This window comes from Apus apus, chromosome 5, assembly GCF_020740795.1.
Source record: "Apus apus isolate bApuApu2 chromosome 5, bApuApu2.pri.cur, whole genome shotgun sequence".
Lineage (NCBI taxonomy): Eukaryota > Metazoa > Chordata > Aves > Apodiformes > Apodidae > Apus > Apus apus.
The window spans coordinates 54,558,042-54,578,487 of record NC_067286.1 but is presented as its reverse complement, the minus strand read 5'-3'; the positions used below and the strand labels follow the sequence as shown (position 1 = coordinate 54,578,487).

General features: G+C 37.7%; 1 protein-coding gene across 3 annotated transcripts in view; it reads right to left on the bottom strand.

The window, feature by feature from the left end:
* The window catches only part of PPP2R5C (protein phosphatase 2 regulatory subunit B'gamma), a 77,493-nt gene that overhangs the window by 42,716 nt on the left and 14,331 nt on the right, over positions 1–20,446 (bottom strand). The window contains exon 3 of one of the 3 annotated variants that reach the window (XM_051622582.1): positions 17,893–18,052. The exons of 1 other annotated variant lie outside the window; for it this stretch is intronic. In XM_051622582.1, coding sequence (XP_051478542.1) covers positions 17,893–18,052 — 160 coding nt within the window. Of the gene's footprint in view, positions 1–5,364; positions 5,563–17,892; positions 18,053–20,446 lie in introns of those variants that run through there. One more of the 3 variants, XM_051622583.1, reaches the window with a different exon arrangement.

The window sequence follows — 20,446 nt, the reverse complement described above, 5'->3', positions numbered from 1 at the left end:
ATTAATGGCTACTGTTCTGCATGCTAATTTTGATCTGTATTACTTCTGAAGTGTGAGCTTAGACCTCTTACCACTGAACCATAAAATAGATTGATTTTTTTTTTTTAAACTGCAAAGCAACAGTCTTCATGATTTTTAGCAAGCATGGTAAGACTGAAGTATCTTCAGCTCAATTATTTTTCAAGAAAAAGCAACACGTGTTGGGTTCTTTCTAAAATGAAAGTGTCAAGCTTTTCTCCGTTAAGAAATAAACCGCATACATCATGCTTAAGTGCAACATGTAGCTTACTTAAAAACTGCTTCTTATGTTTACACATTGTCAAAAGGGTCTTGACCTTTCATAGCCAAGTATGAAAATATAAAGGAAGTGGAAATGAACCTTTCAATAGCTAGATAGCACTTGCTTTAAGAACCTGACAGTAGCTCATGGTGATCAGGTAACCATTCAGCTGTAGATCAAAGGTGGCCCAAGCTCAGGGAAAACACCAAGGATGAGTGCTTGATGCTAGGTTAGTACCTAACCCAACAAAACAGTGATCTTCCCCCACACTTTGAAAAATATGCAAATGAAAAATATGCAAATGTCAATTTAAATACTCAGATATTTACATCAGAAAAACATTACCATTGACATCTTTAACCCTGAAGGAAAGCACTATGTGAAGATGGAATTTGATCTACCCTCCACGATCCCTTACTCAAGATTGATACATACAAGGAGCACACAGAAAGAATGGACAAAGTAACATTACTTATTTTCTTTGAAAAAGTCAAAGCATCTTTCAAAAAATCTAAAGCAATTTAAATAACAATGAAGTTGAATGTAAAAAACACCCTTGCTGCTCTGGAAAGCCGAGTATAAGGGTGGGCAGCAAGATATCTGAAACAGGTTACAGCCTACGGAAGCATCAGTTTGAGTTAACAGAGCATCAGGGTGTTCTCACTCTCCTTCCCACACAACTTTCAGTAGGTCTTGCAAAACATCTTGAAAATTATTTTTGAAAAGCACGAGCTGACATTACCAGTCCCAGTCTGTCATCAACTAAACCACTAAAGTAACTTCTATATTCTGCTAATTCTGCCATTGCAGATGAGATCAGTTTTACCTGTATTTTGTTTAAATATCTGGGTCTTGAGTTTGTAACAACACCGGCATTTGGGCTACTTCTACATTGATACACTGATAAAACAGATTGCTCTTAACAACACCGAACTGTATTCCTAAACAAAAAGGTGTGCCTTCCCCAATAAATAAACATGTATAGTCTGCCTACAACAGAATGAATTCTGTTTATTTTCTACCTGCAAATGCAATCTGTATTACAGCTACAGTTTTCAGCAAGACAACTCACAACAGTGAATATGAACTGGTAACTCTGAAGTCTAGTGACAAATGTTTACCATTTTCTAATCCATGCTGCTTTTACAGCTGCTTTCTTTGCTTAAAGTGCTGAGATGAAAATCAAAAGGTCCAGATTCCTTCCTCCAGGCCTCATCTCATTTATGTGGATCCTCCTGTCAGGGCACTGAATGCACTTTCATCACCCAAGGGGTTTAGCTGCCAGCAGGGCTCCATAAGGAGAAAGATGCATCTTGAAAACACCATTCAGTGCTCTGCTTCCCTCCTTGCTGTAAAAATACTAACTTTATAATGCCTAATAACCCTCTTCTCTGTGCTTAGTGTTATCTTCATAGTTAGTGACCTGCTTATGCCCAGAGATCCTAAAGGAGATTCTCATGCAGATATTCCATGACCAGTTGCTTTGGCTACACCATTTGTTTCACAGTCAGCTACCAGCTCAAGTCTCTACCCAGGACCACAAAGCACAGTAGTTATTCCATGGTCATAATGGCTGCTCAAACTGAAATTGGAATTTTCTTTGAAGCTATGGATTTTTCCAATACAAGGTGTTTTCAGTTTACTGTGATAACCAGTGACAAGCAGCTCAGTTGACCATTATGCACACTATCTTTGTACTCCAGAAAGATCAATGCAGCAGCAGCACAACTTGAATCTCCTGGAAAGCCTACTGCAGGTGGAATGACCAAGGGCTCACTACCCCAGCAGGCCAAACACTCACCGAGCCAGTGCTTTTGGCACAAGCAAATAGCATACAGTAATGGCTCCATGCCACTTGTATTCAGTGTGGATTACACTCTTTTGGTGCTTGGTATTTTCCAACAGCAGGTCCAAAGTCATCTTTTGCAGACTTATTTCTACACATTGGTCTTGAACAACAGCCAACAGCCTAGCTGTGCCAAAGGGCATAGTCTCACAACACCTGAATGGGGAAAGGAGAGCAGATGTACTGCCAGTGACAAGGGTCAGCCAACAGTTCAGTGGTTGCTGAACAAGTCCACAGTGAAGAGGCACACCAAGCCAGGTAGTCAACACATCAGGATCCAGACCAGTGAGGTACATGGCTGGACAACCACATAGCTGCAACCTAGCTGATGCAATAACTAAGGCCAAGGGCCTGAGGTTAAAGACAACTCCTGACTGAAAGACGAACCCCCGCAGGACTTCTCACTGTGCTTTCCACAGCAGTCTGACTTAAGGCTACATGACTGCACCATATCCAAGATGACTTTGAGCACTGAAAGCTAAACAAACTGCTGAAGGACAGCATAATTGGGCCTCTGACACCTCTTATCTTAAAAATAAATGCCTATGGTTCCTCCTTATTATTAGTGATGGTGCATATATCAGTGACAGCAACAGCAGTCAACAAAATTCTGACACCCTTATATCCTATTCACAAAACTCCTAATTTTTAAAAGCCACCTGTATCTACTTTTACAACTCTGTTGTTTTGACAAAGCTGTAAGTAGCCCAGACAATAAAGCTGTCTGCAGTTCAGAAGGAGGAGGAGGAAAGGGAGCAAGCTCCCATCCCATGCGAGGCCAGAAGATTTCCCCTTTATTCTGCAAACATTACATACTCCATCTTATCCAGGTACAGAAAGTGCTTTAGAATAAACTTGAAAAGCAGGATTTTCAAAGAAGTCCTGATAGCATAGTCCATTAGGCTGCACAGATTTTATTTTTTAAAAAAATAAGATTATGGCCAAGTATGGTAGCCACGATAGTTAGATAAAACACAATACACCATCTCAACATTTTAATTATCGATTTTATTAAGTTGGTGATAAAGCAGTATTTCTATTATAACAAAGCAGATCTACTAGGAACAACTGAGGGGCTTGTGTCCCTCTGATTTTGACACTGAAGTTTTAGCTCTTACAGCTGCAGACAGGAGTACTTCTACTAGAAATTTAAACACATACTGCAACAGATGATGTAAAACAGCAACCAAAAAGCAGCATGCATTGGGACAAACAGTAAACATTTGTCATTAGGCTTCAGAGTTACCAGTTCATTTGCACTGCTATTAATTTTGCATGTATTGCTCTCACAGGTTTCATTTTGGAGGCAGATAAGCACCAGTAACATCAGAGCAGCTAGTGAGATGGGGTACACACAAGAAAAACAAAGCAGCTTCTGTGTATATACATGTATGTAAGACATGCTTTTCCCTTCCCAGCATCAAGAAACTCCTCTGGGCTGTAATGCCAGAGACCCATCTAATTTCCTTTTGGGACAACACTACCACCTGAAAAATGCAAAACAATCTCCCAGTTATACCTTAATTGCTTACAAGTAAGTCCATTGTCATCACCTATTTAAAACAGCACAAAACCCCAAACCACAAAACCCCATAAACACTACTGCTGTATAATCCACTGCACAAAAAATTTAGGTCTTGGGAAAGTAAATTTCAGGACAGTTTTAAAATCTGTGTTTTCCGTAACTACGTATTTGATTGCAGCAACAACAGAGATAATAAATTCACTGAAAAGAAACTTGTTATCATACTGAGTCAAAGGATTATTAAGGTTCATCATTATAGCATTTCATCATTCTGATTCCAATCTTGGTTTGTTTCCCTGGCTTGCACCTTTAAAAGATGGTGCTTCTTCCCTTGCAAAAGGCAACACCTATCAGAGAATTACTGTGATCTGCAGAGAGTTAAAAGTGAAGGCCTGTCTACAGGTCAGGCAGTTGCACTTATATTCCCTTGACAACAAGCACCGTCCCTATTCTAACTGAAAGCAATTTTTTTGCATTTTCCCCCTCAAGTCACAGACCAAAATTAGAGTCTTCTAGAATACATCCAGTCCCACTTCAGACAGAGAAGGATATGGCTCTTTTAAAATGTAAAGAGAAATAACGATTTCTTTATGCATGAAGACAGTGTTACTGCTTAAAGGAGCAGGCTTCTGAACAGCTGGGTTTTTTTAAACTTTCAAAGCAATTTTTTTCTTCAGTGTACGGAAAATTCATGAAAAAAATACTCTTTCCAGTATCAACACCTAGCCTATGCCAGTGTAAAGTGAGAAGCAATGGTAATTTGAGAACGGTATCAGCTGTGTTTCTTGCATATAAATGCCATTGTTCGAGGTATGCTGATCCTAGCTAATACATGTTCAGCTTTCATAAAGTTCTAAACCAAAACCACCTTAAGGAAGACATTTAAAAAAAAAAAAAAAAAGGCTTTCGTTCGTTAACTGCCAGCTAAAAAAAGTGCACCCCCCCACAGCGATGCACAATTTTACGAACTGCAAAAATACAGAAGAAATACATGCTCGGTATTCTGTGACAGTGTCATACCTACACGTATTTTCCAAATTAATTATGTCGAATGTAAATTCGCAATGCATTTACTCTATAAACCGAAAAAGAACGTATTCCGTGAAGCTATTTACGATTCAAAATCGCACAAAGCGATAGGCACATTAACAGCTCGCTTCTTAAAGCCGAGCTGCATCTCTTCCAGGAAATGCTTTCTGAATACATAAAGGGTATTTTCATAATAAATGTCACATTTCTTCCCTCCTCCCCTCCCCTCCCCCCAACCAACAACACTCCTAATTCTTTTAAAGCTGCAGCGGGTTTTAAAGGATCTCTATCCGAACCAGTCACACAAAAAAGGCTTTGAAGCACACCAAACGCCTGCCCTTATTCTATAGGAACTGTATAGCGATAACTTGGCTCTTCCCTCCCCCCACTCAGTACCTTTCTGGGGTAGTGACTTCACATCCTTTGACATCAGCACAGCTTGGAAGGGGGATGGGAGAGTTACGGCAGAAAGCAGTAAAACCTGCTTTTAACTATGCATGCAATGCCTGCACGAATTCTTAAATCTTCCCAAAAAGCGCGTTTCGATCTCGCCCGACTTTATTACGGCGGCAACAAACCCAAAGGGCCCGGGTACAAAGGACTTCCAGCTCCCCTTATCTAGGCACCACAATAGCCTTTTATTAGCTCGTCAGAGGGTCGCGATTCACTCGCACAATAACTCACCTCTAATATGCAAAAGGGCCACGGGCTGGAACGGCCCATTGGAATTGGCTGCGTCAACCACCATCCTGCTGCCAGCTCTGTTACATGTCAACATCTAGGCTCCAGCAGGCAAGGCAACGTACTCCTTAAGGCAAGAAACCACCCTCCATTTTAGTGTTGGTGTTGTTTTGTTGGTTTGGTTTAAGGGGAAAAAAAAAAAAAAAAAAAAGGAGAAAGAGACAGAAACTGAGGCGCTCTGCAGCTGGAGGGAACTGGCTACTTAGTGATGTCATGGGGCGGGAGGAGCGCCATTGGCCAACGGCAGCAACTTCAAATGACACCGAGGAGGCCACGAATGAGCGCAGGCGGGCGCGGGGCTGTCCCCGCGCCGCCCCTCCCGCCGCAGCCCCCGCTCCCCGCCGCTCCGCCCGGTGCCCGCGCTTCGCTTGCGCCGGGGAACCGGCCCGGCGCCACGGGGACGGCCTGCCGTCTCCTTCATTTTATACCTAGAGAGTATCGCTGCGGTGATACACATTACGCACCTGCTAGAAAAATCGCTTCCCGCCCCCAAAAGCTTCAGCCTTTCCTTCAGTGCGGTTGCCAAGAATTAGCAAAAAAGCAGTTCAGCTTTACCACGGAAAAACAGGGTTATGAGGAGAAACGCCTACAAGTTTAGCTTTCAAGTGCCATATTAAAAGGTGGTTCGCAGTAAGAATTATTATTAGTAGTGATGTTTATGAACCTAAAACCTTATAAGCGTTCCCATCAAGTATTTTATGACTGGTTGCTAATATGTATTTTATTTAAAAATATATAGATAATGGCATTCAGGAAATTAAAAGCACGTTTCAATCTCATTTGACTGTTTCATTCCAACTATAAATGGACCTATCTTAAATTTAACTTAATGTTGTTAAACTTGGACAACGCAAAACTCATGTTCTCCTCTCTAGAAAGTTTTGTAATTATAAGTAATTTTTTAATAATTAAAAACTTCAAGACTGCATCACTGGGAACCAATATACATGTATTTAGAAAGAGTATTCCTACATAACCCCAGAAATACAAAAAAACCCAACAAAAACAACACAGCATAAAAAAATTAAACTTAAGTAATTTAACTAAAGGTATTTGGAACAAAACTGTGAGCAACCTTTTCTTCATCATAGAAGAGATCAACATTTATTTTTACAATGAGCTATTTGAAGGACTATTTTATCTCCAATGTACTGCAGCCTCTGGGAGTGATGGTCAGAGAAACAAGCCATTTTAAACTTGTGCCATCTCCTAATCTGTGCTTCTCTCCAAATACTATTTGCACCAGCATGTCACCCTTAAATCTGTAAAGTACTTGACCTATGACACTGTCCTAACTTACATCTGCTCAGAAAAAGGAGTACATAAAAAAAAGAGGAAGACACTTTTAAATTAGATAATTTACTGATGAAAATTTGGACCAAAACCAAAATTATAGGGCATATGCATACCCAGTTAGAAAAATTATATTGCACTACACTAATACACTGTCAAAGGTGAGTTAGGGCTGTACCGAGTATTATTTAAGTGGGTTAAGGAAAAAACTAGGATATAAAAAAGAGGAATATTACCCATAAGAGACATGAAGAAATCAATTGGGTTCACTGATTGCTGACAAGGCCAAATTTGAAACAGTACCTCTTGGATGTCAGAGTTGAAGAAGGATGTAAATCTGATGAGAAAGCCCAAAGATAATCTAGAAAATATCAGTTAAAAGAAATAAGGTTGCTCTGTTTGGTGTGGTTTTGTTGGTTGGTTGGCATTTTTTAATAGAAAGGACTAGACTGAGAATATCCAAGTATTTCAAAAAGTAATTATGGACATGGAGGAAATTAGTTTTTTTTTTCCTACATTCACCACAGACAGTAAATTCCTCCTACATCAAGGAAGATTAGGTTAGATACTAAATGAAATCCTCTTGCAAAAAGCAGAGTGAAACAAAATGAGAGACTTCAAACTTTCTCTCTAATAATTTAAAAAATGGTCAAACACAATGAATGGTGTAAATGTAGTTCATCTTGCTTTTGAGAACATCAAAATGGACCATGTTAAATTCTGATGCCTTTCTAAACCTTTTCCCTAAACCCAGAGATGCAAATCATTTGTCCTTCCACTCTAGGCAAAAATGGAGGAAGAATATCCTTGAAAATGTTAGGTTTTCTATCTATATATCCTTTGGGTGTACTTTACATGTGAAGTTGTGTGTAGTCTTATAAAACAAAGAGCTACTGTAGAGATATGCCTTTAACAAAATCAAGACCGACCTCAGAGTTTTATATAAGATCTTGATGGATGAAAGAGAAAGAAACTGAAGAACTGCTCAGATCATTTTTTCCAGTATTTTCATATGCAGAACTTTGTAAGCAAATTCTGTTTCTTTTTCCCCTGAAAGTACAATTAAACTGTCCTATAGTGATAAGGCACAGTACGAAGTTTGAAATTCCAGTTTATCTGATAACCACATCTTTAAGAGGCAGCTGCTCTCTCCTTCTCTCTGCTCTTATCTTTGTTTTAATGGTCAACTGCTGCTTCTGTCTCTTTGAAACTCCCTGCAAAGACTAAAATGGATATGAAGACTGCTGGTACAATGCCATACAACTTAACTACTATACTGGAACACAACAGAGCACAATTAAAGTGCTACTTTAGTCATTACAGTGTCATTTCCTATTGTATACAAAAGCATGGATTGAATAGTTGGAAGTTCATTAGCAAATTTTAGGTAACTGTCAACCCCTCTATACTGTTTTTTATTACAGTGAGTAAATGTGACATTTGCAGCACTATGAGTAGTACTTGCAGAACACTTAGTCACATTCAAGTAAGTTTTCTCTTGCAAGATACACATACCCTGTTAACATTTCCTCCTCTTCCTCTTTTGTGTTACATCTGAGGCCAGTACTTAGTGAACTACCATGAACTAGTTCAAACAGCCATAATTCAGTGTATTTCTGGTGTGCTTCTTACAGAACACAGAGAAGCTGAAGAACTTCAGACTTTCTAAGACCTTTTGCTCATTAACAAAATCTGGTATCTTCTCACCAGTCATACAGACTGAGAGGTATGTTCTTCTCAGAAGGTTTGTAAGACCTCCCTTTGTTTCAGCCTTAAAATATTTTATTTGCCACCAAAGGAAAATATTTACTTAGGTTGAATTATTTTGAGCAGCTTCATTTGGGAAAAAATTGCAAAGAAAATTAAGTTAGGATTTGATTTACTAATGGAAGGGGAAGAATATTAGTGCAAGTAGAATGGAGCCAATGAGTATCAATGAGAGAAGGAAGAGGTTACCTGAAAAATTTTTAAGACACTTCTGTCGCAAGAGAATCAAAACCTGTATTAACTTTGGCTACCCGTTTTTAGAATTAAATGAAAAAAATCACTCACGGTATAGCAAAACTGTAGCTATTACAGGTTTCCTCTGAACCCTCCTCTAATCCTCTTCTAACCCTGATTATGGGAATAAAGGAAAGTGGTACAAATTTTCAGGATATAATTAAATGTTACATCTAGAATCCAGCACTGCAGCTTGTGAATTCTCTTTACACTGGGAGGCTATGTAGCATTTCTTTCAAAACAAATTCTCCATTTGGCTTGTGATTTAGAAAACACCAACATCACCCCATGACCAACAACAAGTTCACCTGTCCAAAGTTTGCTTTTATTTCCATCCTGAATTAGCTACACAACTGATAGTGACAGAATCAACAACACAAACATAATTAAAATTGGATGGACTTCTATTTACATGAAGACATCTTGGACAAAGCTGGTTACCTCTCAGACTATATAAGTTTTCATTTCTGGATTGTGGGATGATAAATAAAGGCCTAATTTCACAACTGCTAAAGTTGCTCTTCCTCAGGGACCTTAAGCCAACCTAAATGCAGACTGCTTCAGTCCTGCCTCTACTCCCCTGTGCTTTATTTTGCTCTCATCTCCTTCAGTGGTCATCAGACCCACAGCTGAATTGCTTCAGTTCACTAATCCAACCAAAAACCCTTGATTGTCAGGTTGGTTTTCTGTTAACTTAAGACCATTCCATGGCAGCCTAAGGTGAGCTAAGTCTTCATAAGCTATAGCTGCAAGCCACCGTTCTGAGGTGTGCGTGCACAACCAACACAAATCGCTGTACCAGGGCTTGTGCAGCTGCATGGCTGAACCAGATTAGGAAACTAAGCAGAGCTAAAATGAGAAGGAAATGGGCAAGTCTGAGCCAGATTGATTCTATTATCTGGTAAACACCCACTCAAAAAAGGGACAGGGTAAACTACTCTCTTCTACTGGTAAGACCAATGCAATTTATTTGTTTCCCTTCCAATTATATAAGCAAAACTTAACATTCTTACAAATTAAGTCAGGCTATAGACAATAAGGGTCTTTTTGCAACCCTTCACAACTCAAGGACAATACATGTATTTCAGTGGAGAAAGGGCACCAGATACTATGCATTCTGGAGGAGAAAACAAAGCACTAGGAAGGATACTGAGCTTCTCCTACAAGCTTCTCACTCAGTTCCAAAGGCGAGTCACAGGAAATTCTTCAAGGAAACAGAGACAGTAAACACCACATTAATACCTAGCTATCAAAAAAAAAATACACTTGAGAAAAAAAAAAATCCTTACCCGCATAAATGAAACAGGTATGGACTATCATTTGGCTCCCTTAAAGAATTCCTAAGACTCGAAGCACAGCAAAAGGTAGTATTCTACCTTCCATGTTGAGAAATTGATGTTTACTCCTTCTAGTGCAGGAAGAACTGATTAGAAGTGGAACTGGCAAAGATCTGCCTCTGATTTGTGTGTCTCTCTGGATTTCCAAGTATTTGCATGGCCACTGTAGTGCACACAGACTCAACCGTGCCAAGTTTTCCTTCAGCCAATATTGTTTTGTAAGTGGGGGCAGGGGGAGAAATCAGAAAGTATCTGCTGATTTCAGAAAGCTGTACAACACAAAAATATCATTAGTTACCTTAAAAGAAATATATTTTAAGAATTGCATCTGGTACAAAAACGTTTTTCCCAGAGCAGACTGCAGAAGCTCATTTCAAGTTTCGGCACACTATTTTAACCAAGCCCAGGATAAAAGCTAACATGCACACCACTGAACTCACTCCTGTCTGTGGCCTTACTAGATAGGTCACACATTAAAAAATACATTTAAGAGTAAAAACTTGAGAGCGTGCTAGTCATCCAAACACTGACTTATGTATAAATATTGCATTCAATGTCTGATCAAATGAAGGGAGAAGTTTAGTGCAGCAGCAAAAATGTTTAGGCCTGATGATAATGAAGACCTGTACAATGGAACAAAACTATTTTTGTAAATAAGGTCATAATGAAAGACATTTTGAGAAAGCTCTAAATTCTGAAGAGACACGTTAGAATCTAGAAAGTAAGACAATACCACGTTTTAAATCCTATTTTTATGGATTCTATCCAACTTCAACAGAAACAAGTTTGGTAGGAAATGCTGTCAGTGACAGACGTAGAGCATTCTTCTAACACTTTCAGCTGCTGACTAATGAGTAGGTGTTTGATAGGGCAGTTGAAATGAAAAATGGCTCATTAATCCAAGCCTATGATTTCATGTAAAGCTACGTAATGAAAGAAAATTCACACACTCAAGTATTTAATCTCTATAACCTTTTTTTTTGGTAGCTACTCACTATCTCATGTTTCATAATCCTTAAAAACGTTATAGAATAATTCAGACTAGATAATTGCTGAATACCTTAATATTATTTTATAATAACTAAATATTAAAATATTTACTAATTTTATAAAATTTCATTAAGAAATTTATATGCTTACCACACATATTTTAATAACTCTTTTAAACACTTAAAAGAAATTCAAACACAGAAAAGTCTCTTTATGCAACACTATGATAATGTATTAAAGATCAAAGTTCAAAGACAAAGTTACTAAATTAACATGCCTAAGAAAGTCTGTCTCCACAGTTCTTTCACATGATACAATACATACACTCACTAGCACCTAACCATATTGATGTAGGACAGAGTAAGCTTCTGCAGTATTTTCCTTTATGGACTTTCTGTTTCAATAAATACTGGGCTTCCAAAAATACTACAAGAGCATGAATGAAGCCAGGACCAGAAGGACAGCACTTAGCATTCTGAGTTAGTCCAATATAGTTCATGTACAAGGGAGAAGAGCATCATCTGTTTCACAAAACTGTATTCATTGATGTTTTTGCATGAGAATTGATTTGTTTTGCCTTTTAAATGCATTACATCTTGGAGCAAATTATCTTTTATAGTAGCATTATCTTGTTTAACCTACCATCTTACTTGGCATAAAATACTTTTAGCTAGACAGTGATGCTACCACCTTGCAGCTGGACAAAATTCCTTAACTGCCATGCATGCACACAAGAAGTGTGATTGAACTGGAAAGGCCGAAGTACTGCATCTTTGTTCACATGATTTACAACTGGCAGGACTAGGTTTCTGTGATTAAAGAGACAAGCATCAAGATCTTCAGTCTCAGCAGCTCCTAAGAAAAGTGCTCCTCAAAACATTAAAGTAGTCCATTATCACTGTGATTCCCATAAATTCAATTATATTACATATATCCAGCCAGTCCCTTTTGCATCACAAAAATAGGTATTAGTTTTAATGAACAGGTAACATACTCTGTGGTTGATTAGTCTGCAGCAGAGAAAAACACTTTTTTTTTTTTTTAAACTTGATACCAGTTTTGCTTACTTTCCTATACTCTACAGTTAGAGAAACACACAACCTTCAATTTCTGGCTGCTTGAGAAATTCTCACTTTTTTCTCTTTCCTCATGGTTACAATGGTTTTATCAATGAAAACTGGTCCAATTTTTTTTTAAGTATCAGAATCTTAAACTTGAATCACCTCTTCTGCAATCTTGATTCATCAGACTTAGATACTGTACAGATGATGAAAACAGAGCTATCTCCTAGACAGCCATTTATGACTTGAAAACATTAGGAAAGCTTTAATAACGCTTGCCTTCCTATCAGAGTCCTGTATCACAGGGAGACAAGTTGAGACACCACCCTGATGTTCTCCTCTTGCACAGAACAGAATTTGGCATAGCTCTAAAGCCTCTGCTTGGAAAAAAACCAACAGAAAAAACCAACAAAAAAACCCACAAACCCCTATGCATTCCGCATGAAATGAGCTCAGAAAAATGGCACCCTTATGACCTGTCATATTCATGTCATATTCATTATTTCTTTTTTTTTTCCTTTTTTTTTTTTAATAGATGTAACTGATAGCATGATTTCAACATTGCAAGTACTAAGTCAGAAACAGACATCTCCACCAGAAGGTCAAAACTAGGGATCAGCAACATGCACAATAAGGTCTTCAGCAAAACGATACCAGAATCCGTTTAATCATACCACATGCAGTTTGTCTGCATTAAGAACACAGCACAGTAAAAATATATACACCTTTATAAGAATATTGTATCCGCATTTTTGAGATAAAAACAAACTCCAAGAGGTGAACAGTCATTCTGTAAATAAATGAGGAACTATATTTGAAAATAAAAGCTGAATTGCAATTGTCATCTTAAAGTTTACAGAAAATAATGTTTACTTTTATATAAAAAACAAAAAAATACACAAACAAATCCATGGCTGGCACTGCCATCATAGGAGTCCTCTGTAAGGCTGTAACAGGATTTCTATATAGCTTTAAAAAGACATATACAGAAATGCTACCAAAAAGCACATTTCTGAATCATGCCCAAATTTACATACGCATGACTAACATGTGCATGGGGAAATTGTGCAACACATCAGAGTATTACGGAGCACCAACTTTTTTTATTTTTTCAAATCTGATATTCTAGGACTGACAGAGAACATTCTCTTTCAATGAATATTACTTGCAGGTTAAAGTCAGATTTGTGACATAACTGTATTGACAATGTATAAAACCTTTTTTCCCAGTCAGGGCATCTAAGTATTTAACTATGCTAACTGCAACACTCTCGTACACATTGTAGGAATTCAAAACCACATCCTTACAAAATCTCACCACGTTGTACAAGAGTTACCTCTAAACACTGCACATTTACACAGGTTACTAAAATCAGCACATCCTTGCAAAATAATGTGTACAAATACAAGTACATTCACCTGTTTGTATTGTTAAAAATCCCTTGTAGCATGTAAACTAAATGTACATAAGGGGCAAGAAAGCATCTTGGAAATACATAGCGAGACTGCACCAAGGGGGGAAAAGACTGACAACACAGAATGGAAGTATTACTAAAATTATAAATTATTATTAATATAAATTCCCATGTTTTGTTAAGAAAGTCCCCATACCAAATGGTTGCAAGAAACATTCCAGAGAACATTCAGAAAACATGAAGTCTGATCTCCTAACGGTTTAGGATAATAAACTAAGCTTACAGAATTTACAAATGCTTGTTTGGTAAATTTTTCTTAATATGCATTTAAGAAAAAAAAAACAAGGCAGCTAAACCTGGAAGTGAATAAAGTTAATGCAATTAACTCATAAAAAAAAAAGAAAAAAAAAGTCTTCCTTTCCCTCAAAATGAAACCATGGCCTTTTTTTGTTTAAAATTTTAGAGATTTGATCTGCATTATAGTCTTTGGATACTAACTCCATGAGAGCTGGAGTGAAAATGTATTATTGCAACCGTAAAGCACACGAGCAACTAGCATGCAATTCCTAATGTATCAAGACACTCTCAAAACTGAACAAACACAGCTAGATCAGTAGCACATACATGTGGCATATTCAAACTCTAGACCTTTTTCCACTATATAATGTATTTGGCAGTCAGAAATTCACAGAGGTAACCTAGAATCAAGAACTAAAGTGAAGATGACCCACCAGCATCACCAGAAATAAATGCTAGCACACAAACTAAATCACAGACATTGTGCAATTATTTGCTAATTATCAATGAAAAAAAAATTCATAGTCTAACAATGAATTCAAGCTTCTTGCATAAAGTTGAAGTAAGCAGTTGCAAAGAACACAAAGTACTTCAGTGTGTCAGTAGTCAGGTACATACAAGCCTGAATATGGTACTTTAAAAATACATTTATTAAATATTCATATTGAACACTCATGCTGTTTACCTCACATTAATTTTGTAAAAAACGTCAATATATCCTAAGCCATTTTTTTAAGAAAGCTGAAACACCCTTTGCCATTTATATTTTATATAACCAAAGCATTAACCTGCAAGTTTTCAAATAATAATAACACAAAACACAGGTTTGAAGGTCAGGAAGGTTTTCTTCCCCTCAATAAAAAACTGGTAACAAAAATAAATTTTGTGAAACTGAAGTAACTGTACTACAAATATTAGCTAATGAGAACTGGACAGGCAGAAATGAATTAACTCAAGGTTGTTGGCACAGAACTTTCCTTTTTTTGTGATAATAGGTAAGACTTTTCAAACATTTGACACAGTTCTGATGGCACTTCTCCAGATGTACTTCAGGGTTGTCTGCAGGCAGACAAGCTAACTATTCTACCCAAACTAAATCAGGTTGCATTATTGTGCTGCAGGGAGCTTCAATGGCTTTCATCTTTGCTAATATATGGATCTTGATGCTCCACAAACCAATTGCATCACATATTTATCTTTTCTATGTTCATCTCTATTCTTAGAGGCTCTTAAGTCATAATTTATTTCCTTTTCTTTTTTTGCATTATTTAAGCTATCCTGCTCCTCCATTTCCTGAATAAACTGAGGGTGTATGATGTTAATCACAAGCTGCTCTGTTGAATATAAATCATAACACACCAATACCAGTCACCAGGGCAAACAGGCTGGTATTTCCAGAAGCCTATCACCAGCACTTCTGTGCAGTGCCCAAGAGAAAGTTCACAGTATGCCTGAAGACCAAAAATTGAGACTAATTCAGATTAAAAGGTAAAGTATTTCCAAAATAAAAAATCTTCATGAAAACCCACTTGAGCAGCTCCTCCTTTCCCTTCCCATTATTTCAAGTGATCTGCTGTCCTCAACTCCAGTCCTACGGCACAGAAGCAAGGCAGTCATTTAAGCAATAGCACAGGCCACTTTGGGGTTTACCAATTACAAACTTAAATAGGTCTAATACAGATCTTCTATAAGCAAAGACAGCCCCATTTTATGTGCTGTGTTTAAAATACAATCTCAAGTACATCACACTACATGGTACTCACCCCAACATCTATGATGAAAATACTCGGTCCACTACAGATAGAAGAGAGGTTTTGCAGGTACTGTAGCCATAGAAATATAGCCACATATTACAACCAACTGGAGTTTTGAAAGATGGAGGCTGGTTAAACACAGGTAACTTGAAGGAATGCTACATTCTTCACAGTGCTTCATATAAATCAAACCCACCTTCATAACCTCAGACCTTTAAATTACAGCGTGCCAGTTTGCTTTCACTCCTGTCCAGACACAGACACTAAACACACAGCTGTCTAAAAAGAAAGTTTCCCAGCTTCACTTGACCCACTGAATGCACATCAAGTCATGTATCTATACACACAATAGCAGAGCAGGGTGACCAGCCAAGAACATTCCCAGCAACCCTAATAGGTGAGGATTAAGTAATGAGTGAAAACGCGTAGTGAGCGCAGCAACCGTACAGACACCCGCTGTGATTCATGAGACCGGACATAGCTTTATGATTAAAGGTAGTAACTACTACCCATCACTAGATCAGCAATTGCATCACTGCTTCGTAACAAAGTTTGACCCTCGACAGCCTGGGGACACACATACAGCATCAGACATCCACTGAGATAATCTCAAGACAAACCATCTTTTCTTTCTTTTTACTGGAGTGGGGGGAGTGATGGCAGACTGAAAGGCAAATATAATGCACATGCACAATGCTTCTACCATTTCTTCACGTCTAGACAGGTTGCACCAAAAATGGTAGAACACCCTCATAACACACGATACAGGTTTTAGAACTTAGTCTTCCCCCCACCCAAGTCTAAGCAGGCACTCTTCTGCCCTTCACTACCCTAATAGTTTAAACTGCAGAGCCAAGGCGAAAACAGATCTCAAACTTCACCCCACCTGCTGTAAAATGGATTGCTTTCCCTCTCTTCCATCCACATTAATTTTTCTCAATTTTTCTTAATTTGTTCACTCCACTTCTAATTGAATGCTCAGTTCTAGTCTGCATAAGCTGACAGTCCCAGGCACTGCCAGAAACATACTATTTAAAATAGGACAAAATGCAGGTTCTAGACCAAGTAGCAAACATTTTTCTTTGTGGCTGAGGCTTTGAACAAAATGTTATGCCAATCAATGAGGTGGTATGCATAGCTGCTTACATATATACACACACACACACATATATATACACACACATATATATATATATACACACACACACACATATTAAAAAAACCCACAACACTACTTCAATTCAGTGTAATTTGCTTATGTCACACCCTGGATGTGACAGCTTGTTCATGAACCTACAATGTCAGTTTACAAGATAGGACATATACTCTCTGGTGCTAAATATTCTTATTTACAAATTTAATAAAATATATTGAAATTCACTAATAAGCAGCAGTTAAGTCTTGACAAATTTTAAGCAGCGCCTTACATATAGGCTGCTATACTAACATGATGGACAGTATTTCATGTTCTGTTTTGTCACATTGCCCACAACAGTACGACGCAACATACCGGCTATTTATTAGGCTTTCCCTACCAACCTTTATTACTGAAAAGCAGTATGCATCACACCAAAAAACAATATGTTTGGGGTTTTTTTAATGACCCTTCAGAGCAAATCAGTTGCTCATAAGCAATAGATTAGTACATCTGACCACACCTAGAAAATTCTACCCTAATACTACTACAAGGTAACATAAGCACATTATCCAAACACATACCTACACAGCAAACAGTATCTAAAATGAAGATAAAAGCCATATGAGTAAGAGAAGACACATCAGTTATCATACTTTCACCACAGACAGCAGTAAATATAATTCTAAAAGATCAAAAACCTTTAAAATTTACAAATAAAAAATTCCTATTTGCTAAAGATGCCACTACACTTGACCCATGCTCAAGAAAAACACACCAATAAATACTGTTAGACCAGGCCTTCAATGTCAAGAGATATTTTAGTACAAACAAAATAGGGTTTGAGCATGCTGCACTCTGGACAGATGACTGACTATTTTGCATAGAGTGCCCAAATGCTCTGCTCATATGTGAGAGGAGTGAATTCACTTTTACACGGATATTTCTGGGTTGGAGAAACTTAGATATTTTCTGTACAACACACTGGAAATCCTCATATAAGGAATGAAGGAAAAAAAAAACCCCAAGCAACTGTGTGCTTGAGCATGTGATTATGTGCCAGTTTGCACACGTATATAATTGATATATAAAGTATGCTGTCAGATACAAGAAGTATGATAGCTGAGATGCTTCTCTGTCTCATGCCCAAGATCTCCCGCAGAAGTCTTTCTCATTTAGAAAGACTTACCTTTTAAAGCTGGCAGTTTTTGAAGTTCCCTGTTATTGCTAACATTAAACCTTGAAGAACTCTGCCGCTTTTCCTTCTTCAGTACTGTCTGTGGTGCTGGTACTTTGATTTTAGATAGTTGTGCTGGGGGTGGAGTGCTGTTTGATTTTTTGTTTGACACCTGTTTAAAAAGAAATTAAATCAGTTAATTGCAGCTGAATTTAAGAGAGAAAAATCTTCTAAAAACCTATTTTTGTTACAGAAATAACATAAGCAAAGTAAGCGCTTCTCTATTCATCATCCTCTGAGTATACAGCTGTCTGTTCTTCTGCTCCCTCTGTTCAGTGTTCATTTCTGTAACACAGCTCTCATATAGATGGGAACAGATCACCTTGTTAAATGCACAACTCATTTTTTTAAAGTTACCAGCCAACTGAAAAGAAATTTTCAAAAAGTGTAGTTCCTCAGCTACTCTCACCTTATCCCTGAGAAGCCCAGACCTCCGAGCTGTTTGGCTGTCTAACTTCAGCTTCAAAGGGATCACAGGACCTTGTGTATTTACAGCAGGGTGAACCTTTCACTGCCTGTTTATACTCTGCCTCATTGCTACAGTCCTAAACTTGGCTTAGGACATTCAGGCTTTGATACACAGTTAAAGGAGCAGGTCTTATTATAGTAGTAGGTTCAGCAGTTTCTAACACATATATAAAGATTTGTAGCAGTTTATGGCCTACTCAGCACAAGTTGCTTTTACTCTAATAATCCTTCTCAGATTGTCACTGAAGCCCTGTATGTAGTAAATAACAAAAAAACCCAGAAAAATGGTTCCCACCTACAGGTTTCCAGGTTGCTATTATTTCCCAGACTACACCTGACAAGTGTTCTCTCTCAAGCTGAATAAAATACATCATTAACAAACGCCTGTCAGAACTTGAGATACTGCCTTTCTCATTCCTTTTTTTGAAGTAGGAAAAGCAGGTTTAACATAGGTGATAGTTAACTTTTTGCATATGAAGATATTTGTGACATTCTTTACAAGATTGATAAAACATCCAGGACTGACCTATGCTAAGAATATAAAAACAGCTGAGCAAGTATGGCAATTCACTTTACAGGACCTTAATTTTCTGTAAAAGCCTTTCAATCTTGCAAACTATTTTACACTGAAGCACAAATATTTGAAAATATATCTTAGCACTTATGTTTTTCAGGAAGTGCCCACATGATAAGAAAGAATCAGCTGGGAATGGTATTCAGAATGGAAACCAAGCTGCCACTTTGGCAGCGGTTTTGTTAAGGATAGTAGATACGGAAGCAGTGTTTCATTCCTGCATGAGATAACATCAATGGCATTTTCATAGGGATATGGCTAAATTAAGAGAACCCACTCCTCTTCTGAAAAGGTTTTCCAGAATAGCTTATTCATTAGCAATTTCCATATGGTTTGGGGGTTTACACATTCAGTACACATGGAAATGTTACCATATATCAATTTATCTACCTTTAGAATCTCTAAGACAGTAATTTTACTCAAATTTTGTATAGTAGCATAACTTGGGAGACAAACATATATGCTTCAATAATAGATTAACAATTGTGTTATATTATACACACAGTAATTAATTTATGGAAGATATGACTGAAAGCAACATTTAGTTGTCAATGAACATATCTGAGATTATAATTTTGTGAAATTAATATTATAAAAGCAAAAACCCTTTCAGCCTTGTAGAACAAATAACAAGACAGTTCACTGAATACCACAAGTCTTAAGTTATCAAAAATACTCCAGAACTTGTTTCAGTAAAAATGGCATACATCAGCAAGTTAAAAGCATTTATGTACAAGTATTACCTGTTACATTGCATTTTTCAGACTATTTCACCTTACAATCCTAAACAGTAAATGCTTAAAGATCTATTTTTTTCCTGAAATACAAGTGATCTGCAAGGTAAATTCTATCAATTAACTGAAGTTAAAAAAAAAACACAACACAACAAACCAAAACAACAAACATTTCAAATTAAATACAAAGATACTAAGCAGAAAGAAAAACAGCCCTAAAAATTAGGAAGCAATGATTACCATGTATTTAAAAATAAAAGCTAATTAAGATGCATTACAAGAACGCTTGAAGGAGCTGGGAATGCTTAGTTTGAGAAAGAGGAGGCTGAGGGGAGACCTCATCAGTCTCTACAACTACCTGATCCGTCATTGTAGAGGTTGGTGCTGATCTCTTCTCACAGGTAATTAGCAGCAGAACAAGAGGGAATGGCTTCAAGCCGCAACAGGGGAGGTTTAGACTGGACATTAGGAAAAGTTTTTTCACAGAAAGAGTGGTTAGACACTGGAATAGGCTGCCCAGGGAGGTGGTTGAGTCACCATCCCTGGGTGTGTTTGGATGTGGTGTTGGTGGATATGGTTTAGGGGAGAACTGTAGAGTAGGGATGACGGTTGGACTCTGTGATCACAAGGGTCTTTTCCAACCTGAATAGTTCTATGATTCTATAAACACTATTGCTGCACAGGATTCTATACTATCAGTGTTGTGCTTGACCCTAACGGTGTTTTTCTG